This window comes from Amphiura filiformis, chromosome 11, assembly GCF_039555335.1.
Source record: "Amphiura filiformis chromosome 11, Afil_fr2py, whole genome shotgun sequence".
Taxonomy (NCBI): Eukaryota; Metazoa; Echinodermata; class Ophiuroidea; order Amphilepidida; family Amphiuridae; genus Amphiura; species Amphiura filiformis.
Genome location: NC_092638.1, coordinates 49,777,724 through 49,802,720, shown reverse-complemented (window position 1 = coordinate 49,802,720; position 24,997 = coordinate 49,777,724). Strand labels below are relative to the sequence as shown.

General features: G+C 37.1%; 2 protein-coding genes across 2 annotated transcripts in view; one reads left to right on the top strand and one right to left on the bottom strand.

The window, feature by feature from the left end:
- The window catches only part of LOC140164945 (transducin beta-like protein 3), a 48,099-nt gene extending 42,731 nt beyond the window's left edge, over positions 1-5,368 (bottom strand). Inside the window, exons 1-2 of the mRNA XM_072188344.1 lie at positions 5,221-5,368; positions 1,469-1,742 (exon numbers count right to left, since the gene is read on the bottom strand). Of these exons, the coding sequence (XP_072044445.1) occupies positions 1,469-1,742; positions 5,221-5,246 (300 nt within the window). The 5' untranslated portion in view covers positions 5,247-5,368. The remainder of the gene's footprint in view (positions 1-1,468; positions 1,743-5,220) is intronic.
- LOC140164946 (diphthine methyltransferase-like) overlaps positions 4,385-24,997 on the top strand; it is a 145,980-nt gene continuing 125,367 nt past the window's right edge. The window contains exon 1 of the mRNA XM_072188346.1: positions 4,385-4,481. The gene's annotated coding sequence lies outside the window, so the exon portion shown is untranslated. The remainder of the gene's footprint in view (positions 4,482-24,997) is intronic.

Genomic DNA, 24,997 nt, shown 5'->3' with positions numbered 1-24,997 from the left:
GAGCAAGGGGCAAATTTAACCCTGCTAAAAGGCAAAATGACCCTGGTTCTAAAACAGAACTGTGTGTATTTGTATAGACCAGGGGCAATATTTACACAAAACACTCAACATTACTCCTGGATCTGAAATCCTTATTTCAAGTCCTGACTGGAGAAAACATCACACATTTTTTTAAATACATTTTTTAATCTGCAGGTTGAAAGTGGATCATAAATGTGCCTGGATACCTCGAATAAGCCGTAAAGTCCCCCTCTGGTCAGTTTTACATTTTTGCATATTTGCAAAGAGCATGTTTCAGGGATTAAAATGACACCTCAATGAACTTCATATGACAATCAGAAGCAAAGTTATGGCTTGTTATAGGTTGTCATGAATCAAAACGCGAAACTGAGCAAAACGTGTTCAAAGTTAGGGAAGCATAATGACCATTCATCAGACGGGCCTCAGAAAATGTAGATTATTTCATATTTCCACTTATTTCTTTAAAATAAAACTTTGTATGTGTTTAGAAGAAAGCTTAAACATTTAAAATCTGCAAAAATCTCAACTTCGCCAAAATACTGAGATTTGCATATATTTTCACCTGTAGCTCGAAATGAAGTTTGCCGAGTTTACGGCTCATTCGCCGCGTCCAGCCACAAATATTCTTGAATATGATTTTTTTTTGTGTGTCGGAGAGACCCGCTGTAAATTCACATTCCAATTTGCAGCAAAAAAAGGTATTTTTGACATTTGAAGACATGAATTTAAAAAAAAAAAACGCATTTCGCATTTTACTTTTTTGACGTGCTATAGGAAACAAACATGTGTTTTTTTTGGCCTTATCTTGAAGATTTTAAACTTTATACCATGGCTCAGTTCAAGTCTTTGGTAATTTTTTTAATTATGAAGATTTGCATAATTCTTTTCTGCTTTTCCAAAATTTAAAGGCTTGCAAGGAAATCCATTAGACAGCTGTCAATCAAATTTGGAATTTAACAAAAGAGGGAGTTACAAAACATATGTGACATGATCTGGTCCATGGGGGCCAAAGGCGGCAAATTTGAATCTGAGATATAAAGGTAATAATATGGAGTAAAAAAACAATAAATACATAAGAAAATAGACATCAAAAATCTTCATAACTTTCAAACCTATGCTAGACCTTTGGTGTTTTCAGTACATGATAGCGAATTGAATGTATAATTTTATAATTATAGAAACTCAATTTTCAAAAATGCCTCCTTTGGCCCCCATGGACCAGATCGTGTCACATATTAAGCCTGGGCATAATAATATATTCCAGATTTTCAAAATTGAGATGTTTCACACATCAAAGCACTCCAATGGGTCCTATCTAACAAGTCTGGAACCTAACAATTACAAGTTATTGATATGCAAGCATTCAAAAACTTTGAACTGAGTCAGTGCTCCTTTGTTTGCTACAAATTATTCTGAGTCAATTTTGATAATCATCCATTAGTCTTACCTTCCATGTCCTTGTACACTGCTTCTCTTTCCAATTCCACTGTTTTATCAACAGATTCCTGTAAGCCACCACTAAAATCTCATCATCCGGGGACACCACAAAACTCGTCACCTCGTCTCCATCTTCCTGTCTGATGACGTACTCCACCTTGCCCAATTCCAGGTTGAGGATGTTGACCTTGTCATCCTGGGAACAGAACATGTAGCGGCCATCTTTGCTCAGCTGCACTTTTCCACCCGTGTAGAAGGCTTCAATTTGATTGTTTACTCGAAAGCTATGGAAAAACAATCAGTACATTTTTAGATATTTCCCATTTAATTGTCATGAGGCCCCAAAAAATAAATTGTTTGCTTGTCCAAAGATCACTTTCTGAAGTTGGGTCAGTCGGTCGGGAAAAGGTTTTTTTCCTTCTTTTTTTTATTTTCAAGTACCGACCGTTACCAAAATTATAATGTACGTACGGTAATACACTCACTGGCCGCAGAATTTCCACCAGAAGACAAATTCAAGGTAAACCCTTATATATTTATTTGACATGTACATGTCTGGCAGATTTAAAATAATGCATTTTTAAATTCAACAATGTTTTACTTGTGTAGACAATGAAGATGATAAGGCCCTTCGCACTTGATTATTAGTTTCCTGTTTACCGCCCACGTCCAAAATTGAAAATCTCAAAATAATTAATTATTTTATTTTTATTTCTAATTTTCGTCTTTAAAATAACTTGTAACTACCGGGTACTTCTACTTGCCATTTTCTGACTTTAATAATATCAACAATAATGATGAATGAACAAAGAGTACAACTCCACCTTCACTTATTTATAAAATCAAATATTGTTGTGAAATAATTAAATGCCCTCTCTAGTCAAAACGAGTCAATAGTTCAAACTAAATAAAGAAAATAAAAGATAATTAATACCGTAATTAATAATTAAAAGTCACCTCGTCCCTTTTTCAAAATCTTCAACAGGAAACTAATAATCAAGTGCGAAGGGCCTAATACAAAATATCGGAACCCTCAGCCTGGTACAACCTTTATATCTACAGTTTCGAAGACAAAAAAAATGACTTTTTTGGGAAAATTGGGGTATAGGAAAAAGTGGCGGTGTTACATGTTTTCTGGTTTTTTTTTCAAACATTTTGTCACAGATCTCAAGAATGGATAGGGGTACTGAACTGGCTTTGGTCTTATATTGTTGCGTATTGAATGATGTGACTAAAATTGTGGAAAGCAAAACCTTCATACTATATGTACGAAAATGATACTCCCTCTCCCAGGGCAGGCCTGTGACGGCCAGTCACCGCGCGCACTGAATAATTCAGGATTGCTATACACAAATGGTCGTATTATACAGTATAGGATATGCAATGTACATGTTTCGGGATCAGGGAAAAGGCACAACATATTTCCATGACCCCGAAACACGTAGAATGCATATCGCAGTGTATGATACCGTACGACCACGTTTACACTTTAATTATTAATGAGGTCAATTTGCATTCGTCTCACTCTCATTTAGATATTGATGTGGGGGATCATGTACAAGCATGTAATTCTAGTACTTCTAGTATGCTTCGGGGAATAGCATGCGATCAATAACAGTGGAAATTAGTTGGAAAGTTGCAAGCTTGCATTAGTCTGGAAATATATTTTGTATGTTTGTCTGCATTACTATTAATGTAACTAAAATATGCATGTCGTAATGCCGTCATTGCATGATAATAAAATTTTGGGCCTGAGACTCAGCCTGAGTGATGATGATTATGCCTGCCACTTCCACATACTTGTGCATAATACGGAAGGTCGATTTGTGCCCATAAATGTTTAGGCCTATGTTAAACTGTATGTTATACAAATTGTACAGCTATCATTTCTACCCTATGACGAACCGACATACCTGTAAATCAAATAGCCCACAAAAACTGGTCATCGCTGGTATTTTTCATGAAGAAAAACGACACTTGTTTACGCCGGAACATGTCCAAAACACGGCAGCTGACGTACAAGCCTCCCCACGCATGTACATAAACAAGCCGTGTTCATTGTTTAATTGTCACCTGCAGCTGTTCGCAAGAAAACTTTCTGCATAAAATTACCTGGGGTCGTTATCAGGCCTGAGACACACTGGCGCTAGTTTGAGGACAGTCACTATGAGTTACTAATGTCGGCACATGCAGAAAATGCGTGATGGGTCGCCATTTTGTGACTCGTGCAAGCTAACACAAACAAATTATTGGACTTAATAATCTTTTCAAGTTTTAATAAAACGTGCATCTATCATGATAATATAACATTTTATTATTTTATTATTTGAATTACATAAGCAGAAGCTATGTCAATTTTGTGTCCATGTTAATTTTTATATGGATTTACCTGTGTTGATTTTAAACTGTTGTGAACGTGGAGCTACGCAAACTGGCAGGCGATTACCCACCATGCAATGCGAATACACGGAAACGATCCAGTTTAGGATGCATCGCAGTTCCTGTTGTGTAAACCAGGCGTAAACCGCCCATCCAACCTGATCGTGTGCACAGGATTTGTGCTGGAGGCTAGTTAATGCGCACAACCAATGCGCAAAAGAAGACCTTGATACTAGGCGGAGCTTACGTTTCACAAGAATGATTGACAGCTGTGAGTAAGTGAAATTCTGTTCTGTGATTGGTACAAAAATATGGTTCTCGTATAAATGAATATATTATCCATGGCTTCAAAATTAGGAACCGTTTCTTCCACAGAGCCCTATATAGGGCTCTATGGTCTCTAGGGGGCCTACTCATCATACACGACCGTAGAACATCCGGCCAGCGACGACGCTTGCCAATCAGGCTAGCTATTTGTACGGCGTGGCCTCTCATCCTTTTTATTATCTCTGGTCTTGTCACGCTGGTAGATTCGCCCACCTGTGATATACTGACCTGGATCTGACAGAAGATTGTGGAATTTACGATTTTCAGCAGCAGGATTTTATGAAACTGCCAATATTTGCAAGTATTCTGAAGGATCGGTAATAATTAAAATATTTTTCATGGTGTCGGTAGTGCAAGTTGAAGTTAGTGAATTTGTGGTTTTGTATGTTATGTGCAAGAGTGTTTTCAGGAAGCGTAAATAGGCAGGCCGTTATGCTAAGCTCTCCATCTTATATGTAAGTTCGGCGACGAACTGGACACATCACACGGTAGTGTGATGTGTCCAGCCTGGATATAGATGATGATTTAGCTTGCTCGATAGTATTTTCAATTTTTAATTGCCAAGGGCAATTGGACAGGCGATTTATTCGAGCCTGTTGCTCAAATGACACCATGTAAAGCAATGGAAGTTCAGAAGTATTAACACAGCCAATCACTACGTCTACGGGCGGGCGATTGCATCAAAAATGTTGCTAAAATTGCACGCAAAATTTTATTGTTCAAGAGATGTTGTTACTGTTGAAGATGCAGGCGGTGTCCTAGCTGAAAGATAATGTAAGATTGTAAATGTAAACCTGTATTTTAGATATGGTATCTTGCATGCTCGAGCTATGCTGAGCCGTATGCTATGTATATATCGACTACTACTATAAATTAGTAGGGTTGCTGAATTCGACAGCCTGTTCAGTCACAGTGCAAACTTGACCAACGCACCACATTTTTTAAACTAACTAAATCATTGCCCGGTATGAAGGAGGTCAAAGAAACTATATTTTCCTACAATTGGATACAATCGATTCGATCAATTACTCATTTATTTGTACATTTCATACTTACTTAGCTTTCATCGGACAACTCGACATCTTGCAGCATGCGTTTTCACGTTTTTGTTGACAGTGATGGGCGATACAACATCAGCAACGGAAATCGTCCAATAATATCGGATAGCTCAACCCTACTTCAGGGCGCACATCACTTGAATGGAAAATGGAAATACCACAGAGGAGAAATACTTATTTAGGTCCAAAAAAAGTTTCAACTTCTTGGGCGGGAGGAGGAGGGTATTTAAATTGGCCTACGCACGGCCTAAAATATTTTGACCTATATAATTGAAGGGGGTAAAAAAAATTCAACTTTATCTCAGGGGGTTCGAAGCACAGGAGGACTAAAAAAGTTTTTGACCTACGGTATCTCGTCAAAATCGAAGTTACGGACGTACGGAGTAAAGGAACTGAACATGCAGCAACGTACAGTATTTTAGGCTAACATAATTATAGAGGTAGAGTGTAGGCCTAATGAAAAAAATAAAATAAAATAAAAAACATTTTTCACCGCATTTTTCAAGAATATATATTCCAGTCACATTATGTCGGCCTGTATTTGTGCAAATTTAAACTTCCCTGAGAATTTGGCCCGGTACTCTCTAAATTCCAGGGACTTATTAGAAGGGCAAAACCTTGAAAAGACTTAAAATTCAAATCTAATGGATTTAAATTTTACTCTAATAAAGATTTGAATTTTAAGTCTCTGAAAGGTTTTGTCATTCTAACAAGTCTCTTAGACCTTTTTTTAAATCTTAGGAATTTAGAGAGTAGGCCTGGCGTACTGGCAAACATAGCAAACATGCGGTAGGCCTATATTTTCAACGCGGTACATGATTTGTCTGCTTCTTCTTCTTCTTTCTTTTTAAAGGCTGAAAAATAGTGATAGCACTCAGGTAAAAAAATATCTTGGGAAGTGTGTAGTTCAATTTGAAATGCAGGCTTGGGATACGTTTTATAGAAACATAGGGCCTACACTTCATATTATTGATGATATCAAATAGTTCATTAATGCGTAATGCTGAGTGATAGCAAGTAGTTCATCAAAGCGTTACTGATAACAAGCAGTTGGTCAATGCGCTATCTGCTCCTACAGCAAGTAGTTCATCAATGCGCTATCTACCGCTAATAGCAAAACGTTCATCAATGCCCTATCTACTGCTGATTGCAAGTAGTTCATCAATGCAATGCGCTATCTACTGCTGATAGCAAGTGGTTCATCAATGCGCTATCTACTGCTGATAGCAAGTAGTTCATCAATGCCCTATCTACTGCTGGTAGCAAGTGGTTCACCAATGCGCTATCTACTGCTGATAGCAAGTGGTTCATCAATGCGCTATCTACGCCTGACAGCAAGTAGTTCATCCATTCCCTATCTAGTACTGCTTAGCGCAAAGTAGTTGTGCTATCTATATACCACTGATAGCAAGTAGAAGTAGTTATAAGTAGTAGTAAGAAGTAATAAGTAGTTCATCAATACGCTATCTACTGCTAATAGCAAGTAGTTCATCAATACGCTATCTACTGCTGATAGCAAGTAGTTCATCAATACGCTATCTACTGCTGATAGCAAGTAGTTCATCAATACGCTATCTACTGCTGCTAGCAAGTAGTTCATCAATACGCTATCTACTGCTGATAGCAAGTAGTTCATCAATACACTATCTACTGCTGCTAGCAAGTAGTTCATCAATGCCCTATCTACTGCTGATAGCAAGTAGTTCATCAATGCCCTATCTACTGCTGATAGCAAATAGTTCATCAATGCGCTATCTACTGCTGATAGCAAGTATAGTTTATCAATGCCCTATCTACTGATAGCAAATAGTTCATCCATTCCCTATCTAGTACTGCTTAGCGCAAAGTAGTTCATCATCAATGTGCTATCTACTACTGATAGCAAGTAGAAGTAGTTCATCAATGTTCTATTTACTACTGAGCGCAAAACACTTCATCAATGAGCTATCTACTGTTGATAGCAAAAAGTTCAGCAATGCGCCATCTACTGCTGATAGCAAGTAGTGCATTAATGCCCTATCTAGTACTGCTGAGTGCAAAGCAGTGCATTATCAATGTGCTATCTGCTGCTGATAGCAAGTAGTTCATTAATGCCCTATCTAGTACTGCTGAGCGCAAAGCAGTTCATTATCAATGTGCTATCTACTGCTAATAGCAAGTAGTTCATTAATGCCCTATCTAGTACTGCTGAGCGCAAAGCAGTTCATTATCAATGCGCCATATCTACTGCTGATAGCAAGTAGAAGTAGTTCATCAATGTCCTTTTACTGCTGATAGCAAAAAGTTCATCAATGCGCGATCTACTGCTGATAGCAAATAGTTCATCAATGCGCCATCTACTGCTGATAGCAAGTAGTTCATTAATGCCCTATCTACTGCTGATAGCAAGTAGTTCATCAATGCCCTATCTAGTACTGCTGAGCGCAAAGTAGTTCATCATCAATGCGCTATATACTGATGATAGCAAAATGTTCATCAATGCGCTATCAACTGCTGATAGCAAGTAGTTCATCAATGCGCTATCTATACTGCTGATAGCAAGTGGTCCAGCAATGCCCTATCTACTGCTGATAGCAAGTAGTCCATCAATGATCTATCTACTGCTGATAGCAAGTAGTTCACCAATGCCATATCTACTGCTGATAGCAAGTAGTTCATCAATGCCCTATATCTACTGCTGATAGCAAGTAGTTCATCAATGCCCTATCTAGTACTGCTGAGCGCAAAGTAGTTCATCATCAATGCGCTATCTACTGCTAATAGCAAGTAGTTCATCAATGTCCTATCTATTGCTGATAGCAAGTAGTTCATCAATATGCTGTCTACTGTTGATAGCAAGTATAGTTTATCAAAGCCCTATCTATTGCTGATAGCAAGTAGTTCATCAACGCCCTATCTAGTACTGCTGAGCGCAAAGTAGTTCATCATCAATGCGCTATCTACTGCTGATAGCAAGTAGTTCATCAATGCCCTATCTGCAAGTACTTCACCAATGCGCTATCTACTGCTGATAGCAAGTAGTTCATCAAAGCCCTATCTAGTACTGCTGAGCGCAAAGTAGTTCATCATCAATGCGCTATCTACTGCTAATAGCAAGTAGTTCATCAATGCCCTATCTATTGCCGATAGCAAGTAGTTCATCAATGCCCTATCTAGTATACTGCTGTGCGCAAAGTAGTTCATCATCAATGCGCCATATACAGCTGATAGCAACAAGTAGTCAACATCAATGTCCTATAGTGCTGATAGTAAAAAATTCATCAATGCGCCATCTACTGCTGATAGCAAGTAGTTCATCAATGCCCTATCTGCAAGTACTTCACCAATGCGCTATCTACTGCTAATAGCAAGCTAGTAGTTCATCAATGTCCTATTTACTGCTGATAGCAAAAAGTTCATCAATGCTCCATCTACTGCTGATAGCAAGTAGTTCATCAATACCCTATCTACTGCTATAGCAAGTGGTTCATCAATGCGCTATCTACGCCTGACAGCAAGTAGTTCATCCATTCCCTATCTGGTACTGCTTAGCGCAAAGTAGTTCATCATCAATGTGCTATCTATATACCACTGATAGCAAGTAGAAGTAGTTATAAGTAGTAGTAAGAAGTAATAAGTAGTTCATCAATACGCTATCTACTGCAATAGCAAGTAGTTCATCAATACGCTATCTACTGCTGATAGCAAGTAGTTCATCATCAATGCGCTATCTACTGCTAATAGCAAGTAGTTCATCAATGTCCTATCTATTGCTGATAGCAAGTAGTTCATCAATATGCTGTCTACTGTTGATAGCAAGTATAGTTTATCAAAGCCCTATCTATTGCTGATAGCAAGTAGTTCATCAACGCCCTATCTAGTACTGCTGAGCGCAAAGTAGTTCATCATCAATGCGCTATCTACTGCTGATAGCAAGTAGTTCATCAATGCCCTATCTGCAAGTACTTCACCAATGCGCTATCTACTGCTGATAGCAAGTAGTTCATCAACGCCCTATCTAGTACTGCTGAGCGCAAAGTAGTTCATCATCAATGCGCTATCTACTGCTAATAGCAAGTAGTTCATCAATGCCCTATCTATTGCCGATAGCAAGTAGTTCATCAATGCCCTATCTAGTACTGCTACTCTATCTACGCCTGACAGAAAGTAGTTCATCATCCATGCGCTATCTACTGCTGATAGCAAGTACAAGTAGTTCATCAATGTCCTATTTACTGCTGAGCGCAAAGTAGTTCATCATCAATACGCTATCTACTGCTAATAGCAAGTAGTTCGTCAATGCCCTATCTATTGCTGATAGCAAGTAGTTCATCAATCTACTGCTGGTAGCAAGTATAGTTCATCAATACGCTATCTACTGCTGATACTCAGCAAGTATAGTTTATCAATGCCCTATCTATTGCTGATAGCAAGTAGTTCGTCAATGCCATATCTACTGCTGATAGCAAGTAGTTCATCAATGCTCTATCTACTGCTGATAGCAAGTAGTTCATCAATGCCATATCTACTGCTGATAGCAAAGTAGTTCATCATCAATGCGCCATCTACAGCTGATAGCAACAAGTAGAAGTAGTTCATCAATGTCCTATAGTGCTGATAGTAAAAAATTTATCAATGCGCCATCTACTGCTGATAGCAAGTAGTTCATCAATGCCCTATCTGCAAGTACTTCACCAATGCGCTATATCTACTGCTGATAGCAAGCTAGTAGTTCATAATGTCCTATTTACTGCTGATAGCAAAAGCAAAAAGTTCATCAATGCGCCATCTACTGCTGATAGCAAGTAGTTCATCAATACCCTATCTACTGCTATAGCAAGTGGTTCATCAATGCGCTATCTACGCCTGACAGAAAGTAGTTCATCATCCATGCGCTATCTACTGCTGATAGCAAGTACAAGTAGTTCATCAATGTCCTATTTACTGCTGAGCGCAAAGTAGTTCATCATCAATACGCTATCTACTGCTAATACTAGCAAGTAGTTCGTCAATGCCCTATCTATTGCTGATAGCAAGTAGTTCATCAATGTCCTGTTTACTGCTAATAGCTAGTAGTTCACTAATGCGCTATCTACTACTGATAACAAGTATTTCATCCAATGCCCTATCTACTCCTGATAGCAAGTAATTCATCAATGCGCTATTTACTCCTGATAGCAAGTAGTTCATCAATGCGCCATCTACTGCTAATAGCGAGTAGTTCATATCAATGCCCTATCTACTGCTGATATCAAGTTTAAGTCGTTCATCAAAGTGCTATAGGAAGTATTTCGTCGATGCATTTTCGACTTCTGAAAGAAAATCATTCAGTTTATTTTATTTTAATTTATAGGGGCCTATATCAATATTTTTTTAAATTAATTTTATTATTATTATTATTATTATTATTATTATTATTATTATTATTATTATTATTATTATTATTATTGTTATTTTATTTTTATTTATTTATTTTTGTTATTTATTTATTTATTTATTTATTTATTTATTTTTTATTAATTAACTAATTAACTGACTAATTAATTAATCTATTTATTTATTTTTTTAGTTCGTTTTATTTTATTATTTGCTTCTTTAATTAATTTCTATTTAGTTTAGTTTTTATTTAATTTATTTATTTGCATTTGATCGATTGATATAGTCAAGCACGTAGTCAAGTATCCATGTCAAGTAGGCGGGTCAAGTGTAGACCTATTCTTATTCTATTACAGGATTTCGATTCAGCTTTTAATCTTCTAATTGGGCTGTTGCAGTTCAAAAGCACACACCCCATCTGGAAGTCATGACCTTAATCTCTCTCACAGGGAGTGTAGGTTTCAAATTGAGTCACCCTTTCAAGTGATCCTTCTGAAATTCATACTCCCTGTGTTGAAGATTAAGGTCATGTCTTCCATAGGGGGTGTATGGATTTCAATTGGAATTACCAATTGAGCATGCGCAGATGTGATGACGATGACGCCAAGTGACCAATTTAGACCAAGTGGCGCGAAATAGGAATCAAACAGGCTGTGGTGCAGACGAGAGAAGGATGCTCGGAAACTCAGGTCGTCTTAATATTTGCAAATTCCAGTGTCAGATTGGTAAGTGATCTGGTTTATTTGTCATTTATCTGCTTAAATTTTGTTCACAGTCACATCACTATTATGATTAAATTTTTAATTCGTAATGATAGGCCTACCAATAAAATGACAGTCAATTTCGGACATAGGTGCCACGGTGCAAAACAAAATAATAACATGAATAAACAAAACAAGAAAATAAATCACCATCTTTATCATAATCACCCGTATCATCGTTGTTTTTTTTTGTCATCTATCATCATCTGTCATCGTCACTATTATCATTATCATCATCGTCAGCCATCATCATAGACTTAGACGACAAAGTTAATGAGTAAAATTGTGACGTTCATCATTGTTCAAGATCGATTTACCTATTTCTGGCTTTTAGTAACATGCATGTTTTTTATTTTCCAGGAACAACATGACTTGCGTAATGTACGAAAGACGTTTGGAGCGACTTGGTAAGATACTGACTGGGAAAACAGAAGACTGAAATCTTGATGGACATAGCTGCAGTGTACATCATTATTCTGAAAAAGTTAAGTAGCCCTATATTCTTTTAAAATTTGCTATTTGTGACCCATTCCCACAAAACATGCGAGCATGAGAAGAAAGTGGACTTTATATGTTAGAAAATTGTTTGAAATTGTACATTTTTCGAAATTGCATGACACTAAATATCTATTGTACCCTTGATCAATTTACTATTATCTTCAAAAGCATCCACGGAACAAAAACAAACGATCATAAATTATGCGTCCATCAAAATGTCCAGATTTCATCAGATAATCATCATGATAATGTGAAACTAATGACTCGGCGTTGGAATTGTTGCCTGTTTTTACCTCGGGATTCCGAAATCTTGTTCAAAATATTGGATTCTGTCACATTTACACCAACGTAGACTTCTATTTTACATGGCGTTTTATTTTAGTATTTAAATGTACATTGTAATTGTTTGAAAATTTTAATTTTCAGAAAAAACAAGTGCTTTGATTTGAGCAATTTTACATTTATTAGCGCACGTGTGCATTGTGTTCATTTTCCCATTCAAGTATTTTTTTACGTAGAAGACCACGCTGATTCTGAACTTGATGTTCATCACATCTAAGTGATAATGAAATCAAATTTTTTGACATTTAAATGTGGTGGGTATAGGCCTAGTATAATACAATCGATTACATTTCTGATACAGGGTGAAATCCACGTTAATGAGTTTTACAAAATCGTGGAAAGAACGTGCAAATCTGATTTCAATTTTAATATAGCTGATTCACACCTTCTGTATTAAAAAAAAACACTAACAAAATTAAGGGTACTGCCATTTTCTTTGGGAGATGCGTCCAGTAAAATTAAAAATTAACGTGACCAGATTCAATTTGTGTAAATCTCTAAATCTGAGGTTGATCATTTGTGTGACCAAAGGTATGATGAGAGGAGAGCTCTCCTTGCATTCAACTTCATCATGAACCCATTTTCAATTGTATTTGAAAAAAGACCCACACTTCCGTTTTATTAACGATTTTATAAACCCTATATTTTAGTATATCAAAATATTATGACTCTCGGTATTTTTGGGCCCATTTCCAAACAAAATGACAGTAAATTGCAAGTTACTTATCCTACCATACACTGAAAAGATTAATTGGTCAAAAAATGTGGTATAATTTGACAAATTAAAATTAGTCAATGTAAATGAAATATTTATCTTTGAACAAGTTCATTTGGAATGTTGGATTGAACTGTAAACAAAACGAACCATGTTTACAGAAATATTTATCATTAAAGACAAAAATGCTGAAATGTGCTTGGAATGTTGAGGAAACAATTTATAGCATTTCAAATTAATATTCATCATTACAAATATTTTCACGACTCATTTTTAATGACGAATTGATGAGTAATTTATAAAATGACAAATTAATGAATGACAAATTAATGAATGACAATGTAGTTTAGTCTATGACAAATTAAATGACTAATTTTAATTCCATATTTAATTCCATATTTATCATAAATTTGTCATGCTCATGCACTAAAAATGTTTTTAAACCATATTTTTTGACGAATTAGTCTTCTCAGTGTAACCTAATCTTATATTTTGCAACACAGTGTATCTCAACCTATAACCTGATTGTGCCTTATAGTAAACCCAGCAACCACAAAACGTTATTTAAACTTAAGGGTATGAAGTGTGTAGGGCCTACAATATTTTAATAGCATTCAAAAACATTTTTGAAAACTTGCTGAAAAACATTCTAACAGAGGGATGTTGAAGTTAAGTGTTTACAAAATGTTTGCCTAAAATATTTTTTAATAAAATTTCATATAGGCCTAATGTAATTTTATGTTTGACTAAAATCAAAACGTTAATAATGTTTTGAAACATTTTTATGTTTGCTGGGAACACAACTTTCTACATGTATATTGTTGGCCCAATTAATAATATATCAATATATTTAACTTATTTAAACGCACCTAGCATTACTTTACATAAGAGACCGTTCACAAACACTTGTAAGGGGGCTTGATGCAAAAATATTTCATCGCGAATAATTTTCGGCCCCCTCTTTACAGACCTCGACAATTTCAGGGCCCCCCTTTGTGACATGAAAATTATGGGCCATAGAAAAGCATATAAACTTTATATAATTTTTCCAGGAAAATTTGGTCCTTTTTTCAGCCCCCCCCCTTAGGAGGGTCCAAAATTTTCAGGGCCCCCTTTTTGCACCAGCCCCCCCCCCCTAACAAGTGTTTGTGAACGGTCCCCAATAGCCTAGTCGTACTAACATAACCCAAGCATGGCACAGCCTAACATAACCCAAGCATGGCACAACCTAACATAACCCAAGCATGGCACAACCTAACATAACCCAAGCATGGCACAACCTAACATAACCCATAAGCATGGCACAACCTAACATAACCCAAGCATGGCACAACCTAACATAACCTTATCCGTTATAGCACAACCTAACCTAACCTATCCCAAAATCTCACCTAATATACACTGCAAAAACTGTCTAGAGATTGAACACTTTTTTGTCCTCGATTTGTAAACATGTGTCGAACTTCAAAACATCCATTGTTTAATATCTAAAACAAGACACCAAATTCCTAATTATATTTAGCATTTAAACATGTTTACAAATCAAGGACAAGATAGGTGTCTAGAATGGTGTTTAGGCCTAATCTCTAGACACTGTTTTTGCAGTGTAACCATAACCCAGCACACGGACAGATATGCTTGGTCTCTAAAATTCTGATGAAAATATAATCTATCTTTATACGCGTTTTATGTTGATTTCATCACCCTGTGCCAGAAATATATTATATTTTATTAAAAACCTCCTTGGTATTGGCCTAGACCATACGACAATATACAAAAAAAAACCATATTACAGAAAAGTTTAGTAGGCCTATGCCTACATTCCATGGTCTACATTTCTGCACGATAAATATATATCCGCGTGGCTTCTATACATTAAGAAATAGTTGAATAGGAAAGTTAACATAATGTACATGTACGCTACATAAACGTAAAATTGCTCAAATGGGGCCTTCGTTTTTTCTCAAAATTACGATTTTAAGACGATAGCATTGTACATTTACATACTAAAATGAAATTCCTTGTTAAATGGAAATCTACTTTGGTGTAAATGTGACAAAATCCAATATTTTGAATAAAATTCCGGAATCCCGAGGTAAAAACGGTCAACAGTTCAAACGCCAAGTCATTAGTTTCACATTATCATTTATCTGATGAGTTCTGTGCATTTAGGTGGACACATAATTTATGATTATTTGTTTTCGTACCGTGGATGCTTTTTAAGATATGGAACAATTTATCAAGGGTTCAATATATATTTAGTGTCATGCAATTTTGAGAAATGTACAATTAAAAACAATTTTCTAAAGTATATAAGTCCACAGAAACTTTACATTATTGCTTTTAAATCATGCTCGACAACCTCAACCGGGGGAGCACTCCCTTATAGTGTAACGTGCATGAGTGTCTCCCCTTTTTGGAGTACATAGTGATTTTAGTGTTCCACTATTTACGCCGTAGAAACCCGAATATTATTCGAAATTTAGTGATTAAAAATGAATACCATGCATTCAATCATCTTTCTATTAATTTTATTTAATTTTATTTTGCATTATGCCGTACGGAGACTCATAGACCCATCGGAGGACTATTGCCGAAATCAAGTAGGCCTACATCAGAAAAGATCCGTAACGAAGCTATACACAAGCATGACAAGTAGAGGTGGGCATGCAATGATAGAGGGACCAAAAAAACCACTGATATCTGAAGACCTGCAAAGCGGAGAAGTGGAAGGCAAAAAGAAGATTGCACGATTATATAAAATCATAAAGATGGGAGCGGAACAAGGGATGTACAAGACAAGCAGAAATTGAACATTATTGAAGGCTTCACACTACAGAGGATGAAACGGAATCGTGAGGGGAAGTGAAGACTATAGTTGCACCAATACATTTTGCATTAGGTAAGTTGTCGAAGTAGTAGGTAGACTTTATAAATCTAATGCTATGTACTTAAGTGTATGTAGCTGGGATGAAAAGCCGACCATCTTATGAAAATTTTGACCTTTTGTTTTGAAGATATACATTATTTTACCAAAAGATTTAAATTTTAGGCCTTTTGGGAAACTTCATGTATATCTTCAATACAAAAGGTAAACATTTTCATATGATGGTCGGCCTTTCCTTTTAAAAGACACTTTAAGTTCAATACATAGCATTAGCTTTATAAAGTTTCCTGTTAAATGTCACAAATTTTAATTTTAATTTAATTTTGCCGAAAAATTTGTATTATATCGCGAATTTCACAAGATGAGAAAATGTTGATATCATCAGGACATTACTCGTATTCAGAATGCAATTTGGTGTGTTTATAATGTGCTCTCATGCCCTACATAAAATACTGTGCAAGGGTTATTTACAGAAACATAATTATTACTCGCCGCTTTTTTTTTAAATGCTTGTTTTGCATATTTTAAGTTTGTGAGGACTGAATGAAGTCCTACTTCGAAAGAGTAATGAGCTGATCACCTAAAGATCGGCAGCTATATACCAATATTTAATCACATTACCAATCGGTGACCAACTAATCGAGTCGATCCGATTTGATTGTTATTAATACCAAAACATATGTGACTCGCTCTGACAAAACCAGGAATAAGTCGCATTTTTGACATTTCATGATTTCAATAAAAAAATATAAGCTTTTAAGAAATTTAAAAAAATTATAACAGAATTTGCCAATTTTGCCAAATTGCTATTCTGAGTAATGTACAAATTTAGTTTACTACCTTACATAGGGTTGAATAGGGATTGTTGTAGTTCAGCTGTTATTTATTAAGTAAACCTCTTTTTAATAAGAACTTTCAAGGAATTGAAAGTCCACTTAGTCCCACAGTCAAATACCATGAAATTAAGAATTAAAAATTTCATTTTTTATGGGAATGCCATCTTTAAAGGCCTATCACTTAAAAACATGTCTGGCGACTTGTTCCGGGTTTTGTGAAATGTCTTGCCCCCTCTTGCCCCCCCCCATGGGATGGTGACCGCCCCGACATTTTAGACTTTTTTGTGTTTCTGACCAAATTTACATTATATTTTGCCATTTCAACCTAAAAAGTGCCAATTTTTGCGCGCTTCGCGAATTTATTCACTTTCTGTGCCATATTTAACCAGTTTAGCTTCAATATGGCAATTTTTTTCATTTGTAACTGATTTTGTCGCCAAAAGGCGCCCCCTTAAAATTTGTCTTGCCCCCCCCCTCTGAAAAAGTGCTGGCTACGCCACTGCAAGTTATGCCGAAGTAAGCATGGTAAAGGATTAACATGTTTGTGGCAAAATGTAGTGATACATTAATTTCTTTTAAATCGGAAGTAGTCTCCGTCCTCAATATTGACCATATATAATCTTTACACATGTCCGAACTTAGACTCAATTAGAATGGGCCGAAATTGCTGCGTTTGCATGTATAGCTATAGGACAACATGACAATTTTGAATGAATGTGTAAATTAATAGAGTGGCCAAGATAGTATGTCTTGTTTCTTGCATTTTACCTCATTATTTCGCAATTCGCCTTAAAATGGACCAAACTTACCTGACAGTTGTTACTAAATTATTATTTCATAATTTTAAGCAAAGAATCTGACGCGTTGCGGGATCCCGCTTTTACCCGAACCAGAATGCTATAACTTAAACCGAATCGTATATTATGGGTTTAAAGGCTCGGGATGGCGACGTTTTCACGTATTTTTGTAGGACCTAAGAGCACATCAGACATATCGAATTGCATTTTGAATACGAGAATCCTTTTGATTTCAAATAATTGACTCGATTTACATGCAAAATCATGCCAGTGTTTCTGTAAGAAAAGGCTGCTTAAAATAATTAAAAATTACTAGATCTCTCCCATCTATGGTACACTTGCAGTAAATAACATTACTAATCATGACCAATTCAAATTTAGCCAAAATTATGCAAATTTCTGCTCATTTTAGAGAAAGGCGCTATAACTGATAATAGCGATATTAGCGCTCTTTTTTATACTAGACGCAATTGCGCTATTTTGTCATTCGTTTCTACACATAATTGCAATAATAGCACTGCTATTATCAAAAAGTGCTAATTTCGCTATTATCAGTGTATTTTTTAGACTTAGAAGAAAATCGGTTTGGTGAAAATGGCTCTTAGACAAAATTGCGCAATTATGCAATTTTCACTTTACCCCACCACTCAAGTGATAATAGCGCTATTTCGCTATTTTCAAAATGGCCTTTAGACAAAATTGCGCAATTATGCAATTTTCACTTTACCCACCACTCAAGTGATAATAGCGCTATTTCGCTATTTTCAAAATGGCCTTTAGACAAAATTGCGCAATTTTGCAATTTTCACTTTACCCCACCACTCAAGTGATAATAGCGCTATTTCGCTATTTTCAAAATGGCCTTTAGACAAAATTGCGCAATTTTGCAATTTTCACTTTACCCCACCACTCAAGTGATAATAGCGCTATTTCGCTATTTTCAAAATGGCCTTTAGACAAAATTGCGCAATTTTGCAATTTTCACTTTACCCCACCACTCAAGTGATAATAGCGCTATTTCGCTATTTTCAAAATGGCCTTTAGACAAAATTGCGCAATTTTGCAATTTTCACTTTACCCCACCACTCAAGTGATAATAGCGCTATTTCGCTATTTTCAAAAATGGCCTTTAGACAAAATTGCGCAATTTTGCAATTTTCACTTTACCCCACCACTAAAGTGATAATAGCGCTATTTCGCTATTTTCAAAATGGCCTTTAGACAAAATTGCGCAATTTTGCAATTTTCACTTTACATCACCACTCAAGTGATAATAGCGCTATTTCGCTATTTTCAAAAATGGCCTTTAGACAAAATTGCGCAATTTTGCAATTTTCACTTTACCCCACCACTCAAGTGATAATAGCGCTATTTCGCTATTTTCAAAATGGCCTTTAGACAAAATTGCGCAATTTTGCAATTTTCACTTTACCCCACCACTCAAGTGATAATAGCGCTATTTCGCTATTTTCAAAATGGCCTTTAGACAAAATTGCGCAATTATGCAATTTTCACTTTACCCCACCACTCAAGTGATAATAGCGCTATTTCGCTATTTTCAAAATGGCCTTTAGACAAAATTGCGCAATTTTGAATTTTTCACATTACCGCACCACTCAAGTGATAATAGCGCTATTCCGCTATTTTCAAAAGTCGAAAATGCGTATCTGTCTGACCTAACACGTAGCGGAATCGAAATGCGTAAACATTAGACGTAACAGTTCTGCACCCTTGCGATGGTGCAGAATTTCGAATCGGCATGGCAATAAAAATATCCGATCTTTCCGATCAAAAACACAAAGTTACAAGTTTAAACATACTATTGTATTGACAAAATACAATATTGCCAAACAATATAGACCACAGGTAGTGTGTTTATTTTGTGTGTCAATCACAATTTTTATGCCCCCCCTATTATTCTTCCCACAATATGAGGGGCCCCCTGGTGGCCCCCCTTTCCAAAAGACTTAACATCAAAATAGGAACGTTTGGGTCATACAAGATTTATGATGCCCCTATTTGTCTTGCCAAAAATTTCAGACCCCCCTGGTTGACCTACTTCCGATATCATGATTTAATGAAACACCCCTAGGCTATAAATAAAGATATAGGGGAGAGCGGGGAGTGTTCGCCCTATTTTTTTCTGACCAGCCTAGCGATGTCAATTTTAAGGTTAGGGATGACCTGATTAGCCCATGTGAAAGCCCTATGTCTTAGCTATATACGGCCACAATCCCAGAACTATAGGGCTTACAATAGCAACAGGATAGAGCAAACAAAAAAGTTTTGCCAAGTGGCGAACTTGCCCCATATTGGGGCAGGTTCGCCCATATGGTGGGGTAAGTTCACCCTAATCCCCAAAAAAGGTTTAAACATTGCATAACAATAACATATTCAATGCAAACATTTAGCAAGGGTATACAGGGCATTGATTCTCTTCTGGGGAGTCACTAAATTTGTTGCAGGGGTCGGGTCAGGGTAAAATGTAGGGGTCCAAAGTGAGTTTAAACGTATCATGTTTACAACTTCGGGGAGATTATGGATTAGGAAATAAACGGTGGTATGAGCAAAACTGATACCAGATAACTTTAATAAACATGCTTTTCAGTTGTTTTACCTTGTTTAATGGTATAATTATCAATATTTTGCATAATACGCGGATGGGGCAGGTCCGCCCTCCAGTTTGGGGTAAGTCCGCCCGGGGAAGATATAGGGCGAACATGCCCCATCCTCCAAAGGGCGAACGTGCCCCTTGTGCACATTTTTGTATTTTCTTAAGGGTATGCAAAATACAAATCGAATGAAGAGTTTATAACTGCATTTAATCTTTGACAAATCCCATATGTTCCCAATACAGATTTCCATTAAAACCATCTGTATTTATGTATCAATGATAATACAACATTATTAATGCAAGAAAAAGTTACGTTTTGGTGTAAATTTTTTGTTTTGGCTGCAGTTCGATGAACACGTCCCTATATGTCATGTAGCTAATATGAGAAGTTTATAATGACCTTTGTCACCTAATTTTGCCATCACCAAATTCCCCGATAGCCGTAGTGCTGAGAAACAAGGGGTGGGCGAACCTACCCCTAGGGCGAACACTCCCCGCTCTCCCCTACTGTAAGCAAAACGTTAAGAAAGTAGGCGCCAATACCCGTCAACCCAATTTCGCGAACAAGTAAATGGTAGATTATCGCGTCCGACCACTGCTGCATTGGCGTTAATCAGATGGTGCTCCTAATTAAAAAAGAATAAGAATTAATGGCCCCTTCCATAGAAGACAAACATGTCGCGATTTGTATAGTCGCATCCATTTGCATGAAAAGTGTGATGATCTGTCTGAAGGTAGACTGTTAAACGATATCGCAAGTGTGTGTTATTTCAATATAATTAGGATAAAGAGAGTGGAATATCGAGTGTCGCAAATGTTAATATTAAGGTGGGTGCGACTCTGTCTTAGACTTTAGTACAGGGATCGATCTATACGATGATTCTTTTCGGCAGGTTGACATTTAAAATACACGTAACCGATGCACCACGCATTTGAATAGCAGAGCGGTACCCATATCAAAATATAATAGGTATCGGGATAGTATCTGATACTAATACCGGAATAGTACCCGCTACCTAGTGGGATATTAGTATCGGTATAGTATCCGGATATGTTTCACATGCAAATTTTTTGCCCATATATATGGACATATAGTATCGGGATAGTATCCGATACTGTTACTGGGAGACACTGACAAATAGTATCGGAATAGTGCCCGATACTAGTATCGGGATAGTACCGGATACTAGTATCGGGATAGTATCTGATACTATTTGTTTCAGCATGTAAATTGTTTTGCCCAAATATGGTCATAGAGATATGTCCAGAGATTTACATGGTATACGGACAAGGTCACTGGAAAATTTCAAATGATTATAGTTGTACATACATTAAATGTGAAATGTGTAGCAATTGATTATACATGCAGCATTGAAATTTGTGGCAAAAAGCAATTGAAAATGTACCTTATGAATGCTCAATTGCATGCTAAAAACATATAATATACACATTCACATCATGCATTGAGCACCATTTTGTCTTGGGTGCAGAATTCAACATACTCCGTGGTTTGATATAGCCTACATTGTACGATGTTCTTTTAAGCTTATACTAAATTTAGATAAAATATAAAGTTCTGTTCAAAAACTGTCACCCAATACAACCATACCTGTATTGTGAAGCCCAGAAATAGAACACACTGTACAATTCCTTGTACAACAGTATATATTATCCTTTGAATCAGAGGCACTCATTCCTTGACTGTATAGCAATTAGGCTCCAAGCTGATATGGCAGTTATTCTAATTAGTCATGTGACATGGATTGGTGCCAGCTGAAAGCGGGTACTATTCCGATACTATATAGTATCAGATACTAGTATCGGGATAGTATCGGAATAGTACCACTATACCGATACTAGTATCCAACTAGTATCTGCTAGCAGATACTTTTGGATAGCTCCAGAATACCTACCGGATACTATCCCGTATAGTAGCCGCAACTATACCGATACCTTTTCTTTTTGCTATGGGTACTGCACAGTGCCGCTTGTTACCTGTCCATGATGATGATTATTATGATACTTATAGAAGTACATCATCATTCATGAAAATGGCAAATGCACTAATGCTGCCGATATTCGGCTGTTCCATCTTGCGACCTCGCACACGAAGAGGACACTTACCATTGTTATTGCACTCAATGGGAGAAATCACAAAACATGACATAAAAGAAAGGTATTTGGATACAAAACATGCAAAAGTTGTATTTATGACCAGGGAAATTGACTTGATTTCCTAGTGAACTAATTTTGCAATAACATACACGCAGCAGCCCAAAAGTTTCGAGAACATGCTGCAAGTGGGACCGAAACGGAACATGCTCCAAGGCAAATGAGTGGTATTTTTTGTTTTTTTTAAATTGACTTTCAACTGAAAGGCCCTGTACAAAGCATTAGGGATTTTGAAATGTCCCCTTTCAGAACCGTGACAAGTGGGTAAATGCAATAGATGGAAAAACCCGCTCGGCTGCTGCATGTATGTTATTAAGAAAAATAGAAACACATTTTGGCCGAAATCCCCAGATGTGAAGGAAATGCGTAACCATCAGACCTAACACGTCAGACCTAAGAGTTCACACTTTCTTACTTGCCCTCTGCGAAACTCTTCCGCTTTGGTCCCACTTGGAGCACGCTTCTCGAACGCTTCCGCTGCTGCGTGTATGTTATTAAAGAAATGAGCAGTTCAGTTTCTTTCTTACCCTGTGGGGCTCTTCCGCTCTGGTCCCACTGGGAGTATGTTCTCGAAACCTTTGGGCTGCTGCGTGTATGCGTAAACGTTGAACAGTAGAATGAAGAGGTAAAGTGAAATTCTCAAAATTTCTCAATAACAGTTCGCACTTAAACTGCATAAACATCAATTTCTTAAGAAAGACCTAACACATCAGACCTAACAGTTCACACTTCCTTACTTGCCCTTAAGGGGCTCTTCCGTTAATGGTCCCACTGGGAGCATGTTCTCAAACGCTTTGGGCTGCTGCGTGCATGTTATTAAAAAAATTAGCAGTTCACAGTTTCTTTCTTGCCCTGCGGGTTCTTCCGTTCTGGTCCCACTTGGAGCATGTTCTCAAACGCTTGGGCTGCTGCGTGTATGTTATGAAAAAAATTAGCAGTTCCCAGTTTATTTCTTGCTCTGCGGGGGCCCTTCCGTTCTGGTCCCACTTGGAGCAAATAGAAACACATTTTGGCCGTAAATCCCCAGATGTGAAGGAAATGCGTAACCGTCAGACCTAACACGTCAGACCTAAGAGTTCACACTTTCTTACTTGACCTGCGGGGCTCTTCCGTTTTGGTCCCACTTGGAGCACGTTCTCTAAACGCTTCCGCTGCTGCGTGTATGTTATTAAAGAAATGAGCAGTTCAGTTTCTTTCTTACCCTCGCGGGGCTCTTCCGTTCTGGTCCCACTGGGAGTATGTTCTCTAAACGTTTGGGCTGCTGCGTATGCGTAAACTTTGAACAGTAGAATGAAGAGGTAAAGTTAAATTCTCAAAATTTCTCAATAACAGTTCGCACTTAAACTGCATAAACATCAATTTCTTAAGAAAGACCTAACACATCAGACCTAACAGTTCACACTTCCTTACTTGCCCTGCGGGGCTCTTCCGTTGTGGTCCCACTGGGAGCATGTTCTCAAACGCTTTGGGCTGCTGCGTGCATGTTATTAAAAAATTAGCAGTTCACAGTTTCTTTCTTGCCCTGCGGGTTCTTCCGCTTCTGGTCCCACTTGGAGCATGTTCTCAAACGTTTGGGCTGCTGCGTGTATGTTATGAAAAAAATTAGCAGTTCACAGTTTATTTCTTGCTCTGCGGGGCCCTTCCGTTCTGGTCCCACTTGGAGCAAATAGAAACACATTTTGGCCGTAAATCCCCAGATGAAATGCGTAACCATCAGACCTACACATCAGACCTAACAGTTCACACTTCCTTACTTGCCCTGCGGGGCTCTTCCGTTGTGGTCCCACTTGGAGCATGTTCTCGAAACGTTTGGGCTGCTGCGTGTATGTTATGAAAAAATTAGCAGTTCACAGTTTATTTGTTGCCGTGCGGGGCCCTTCCGTTCTGGTCCCACTTGGAGCATGTTCCCAAACGCTTGGGCTGCTGGGTGTATGTTATTAAGGAAATTAGAATCTGGAAATTGCAAAATGTAGGGCAAAATTAAGCCCATTTTGTGGAAATAGCGAATAGCGCAATTATCACTTGAATGAGGAGGTAAAGTGAAAATCTGAAAATTGTGTCATTTAGCGCAAAATTGCGCAATAGCGCAATTATCACTTCAATAAAGATAGCGGAATAGCGCAATTATCACTTCAATAAAGAGGTAAAGTGAAAATTTGAAAATTGCGCAATTTAGCGCAAAATTGCGCAATTTTTTGAAAATAATGAATAGCGCAATTATCACTTGAATGAAGAGGTAAAGTGAAAATCTGGAAATTTGAAAATTAGCAATTTAGCGCAAAATTGCGCAATTTTGTTGAAAATAGCGAAATAGCGCAATTATCACTTCAATGAAGAGGTAAAGTGAAAATCTGAAAATTGCGCAATTGAGCGCGCAAAATTGCGCAATTTTTTGAAAATAGCGGAATAGCGCAATTATCACTTGAATGAAGAGGTAAAGTGAAAATCTGGAAATTTGAAAATTGCGCAAATTAGCGCAAAATTGCGCAATTTTGTTGAAAATAGCGAATAGCGCAATTATCACTTCAATGAAGAGGTAAAGTGAAAATCTGAAAATTATGCAATTTAGCGCAAAATTGCGCAATTTTTTGAAAATAGCGGAATAGCGCAATTATCACTTGAATGAAGAGGTAAAGTGAAAATTTGAAATTTGAAAATTGCGCAATTTAGCGCAAAATTGCGCAATTTTTTTGAAAATAGCGAATAGCGCAATTATCACTTCAATGAAGAGGTAAAGTGAAAATCTGAAAATTGCTAATGTAGCGCAAAATTGCGCCTGACAAGTTATTGTCATAATT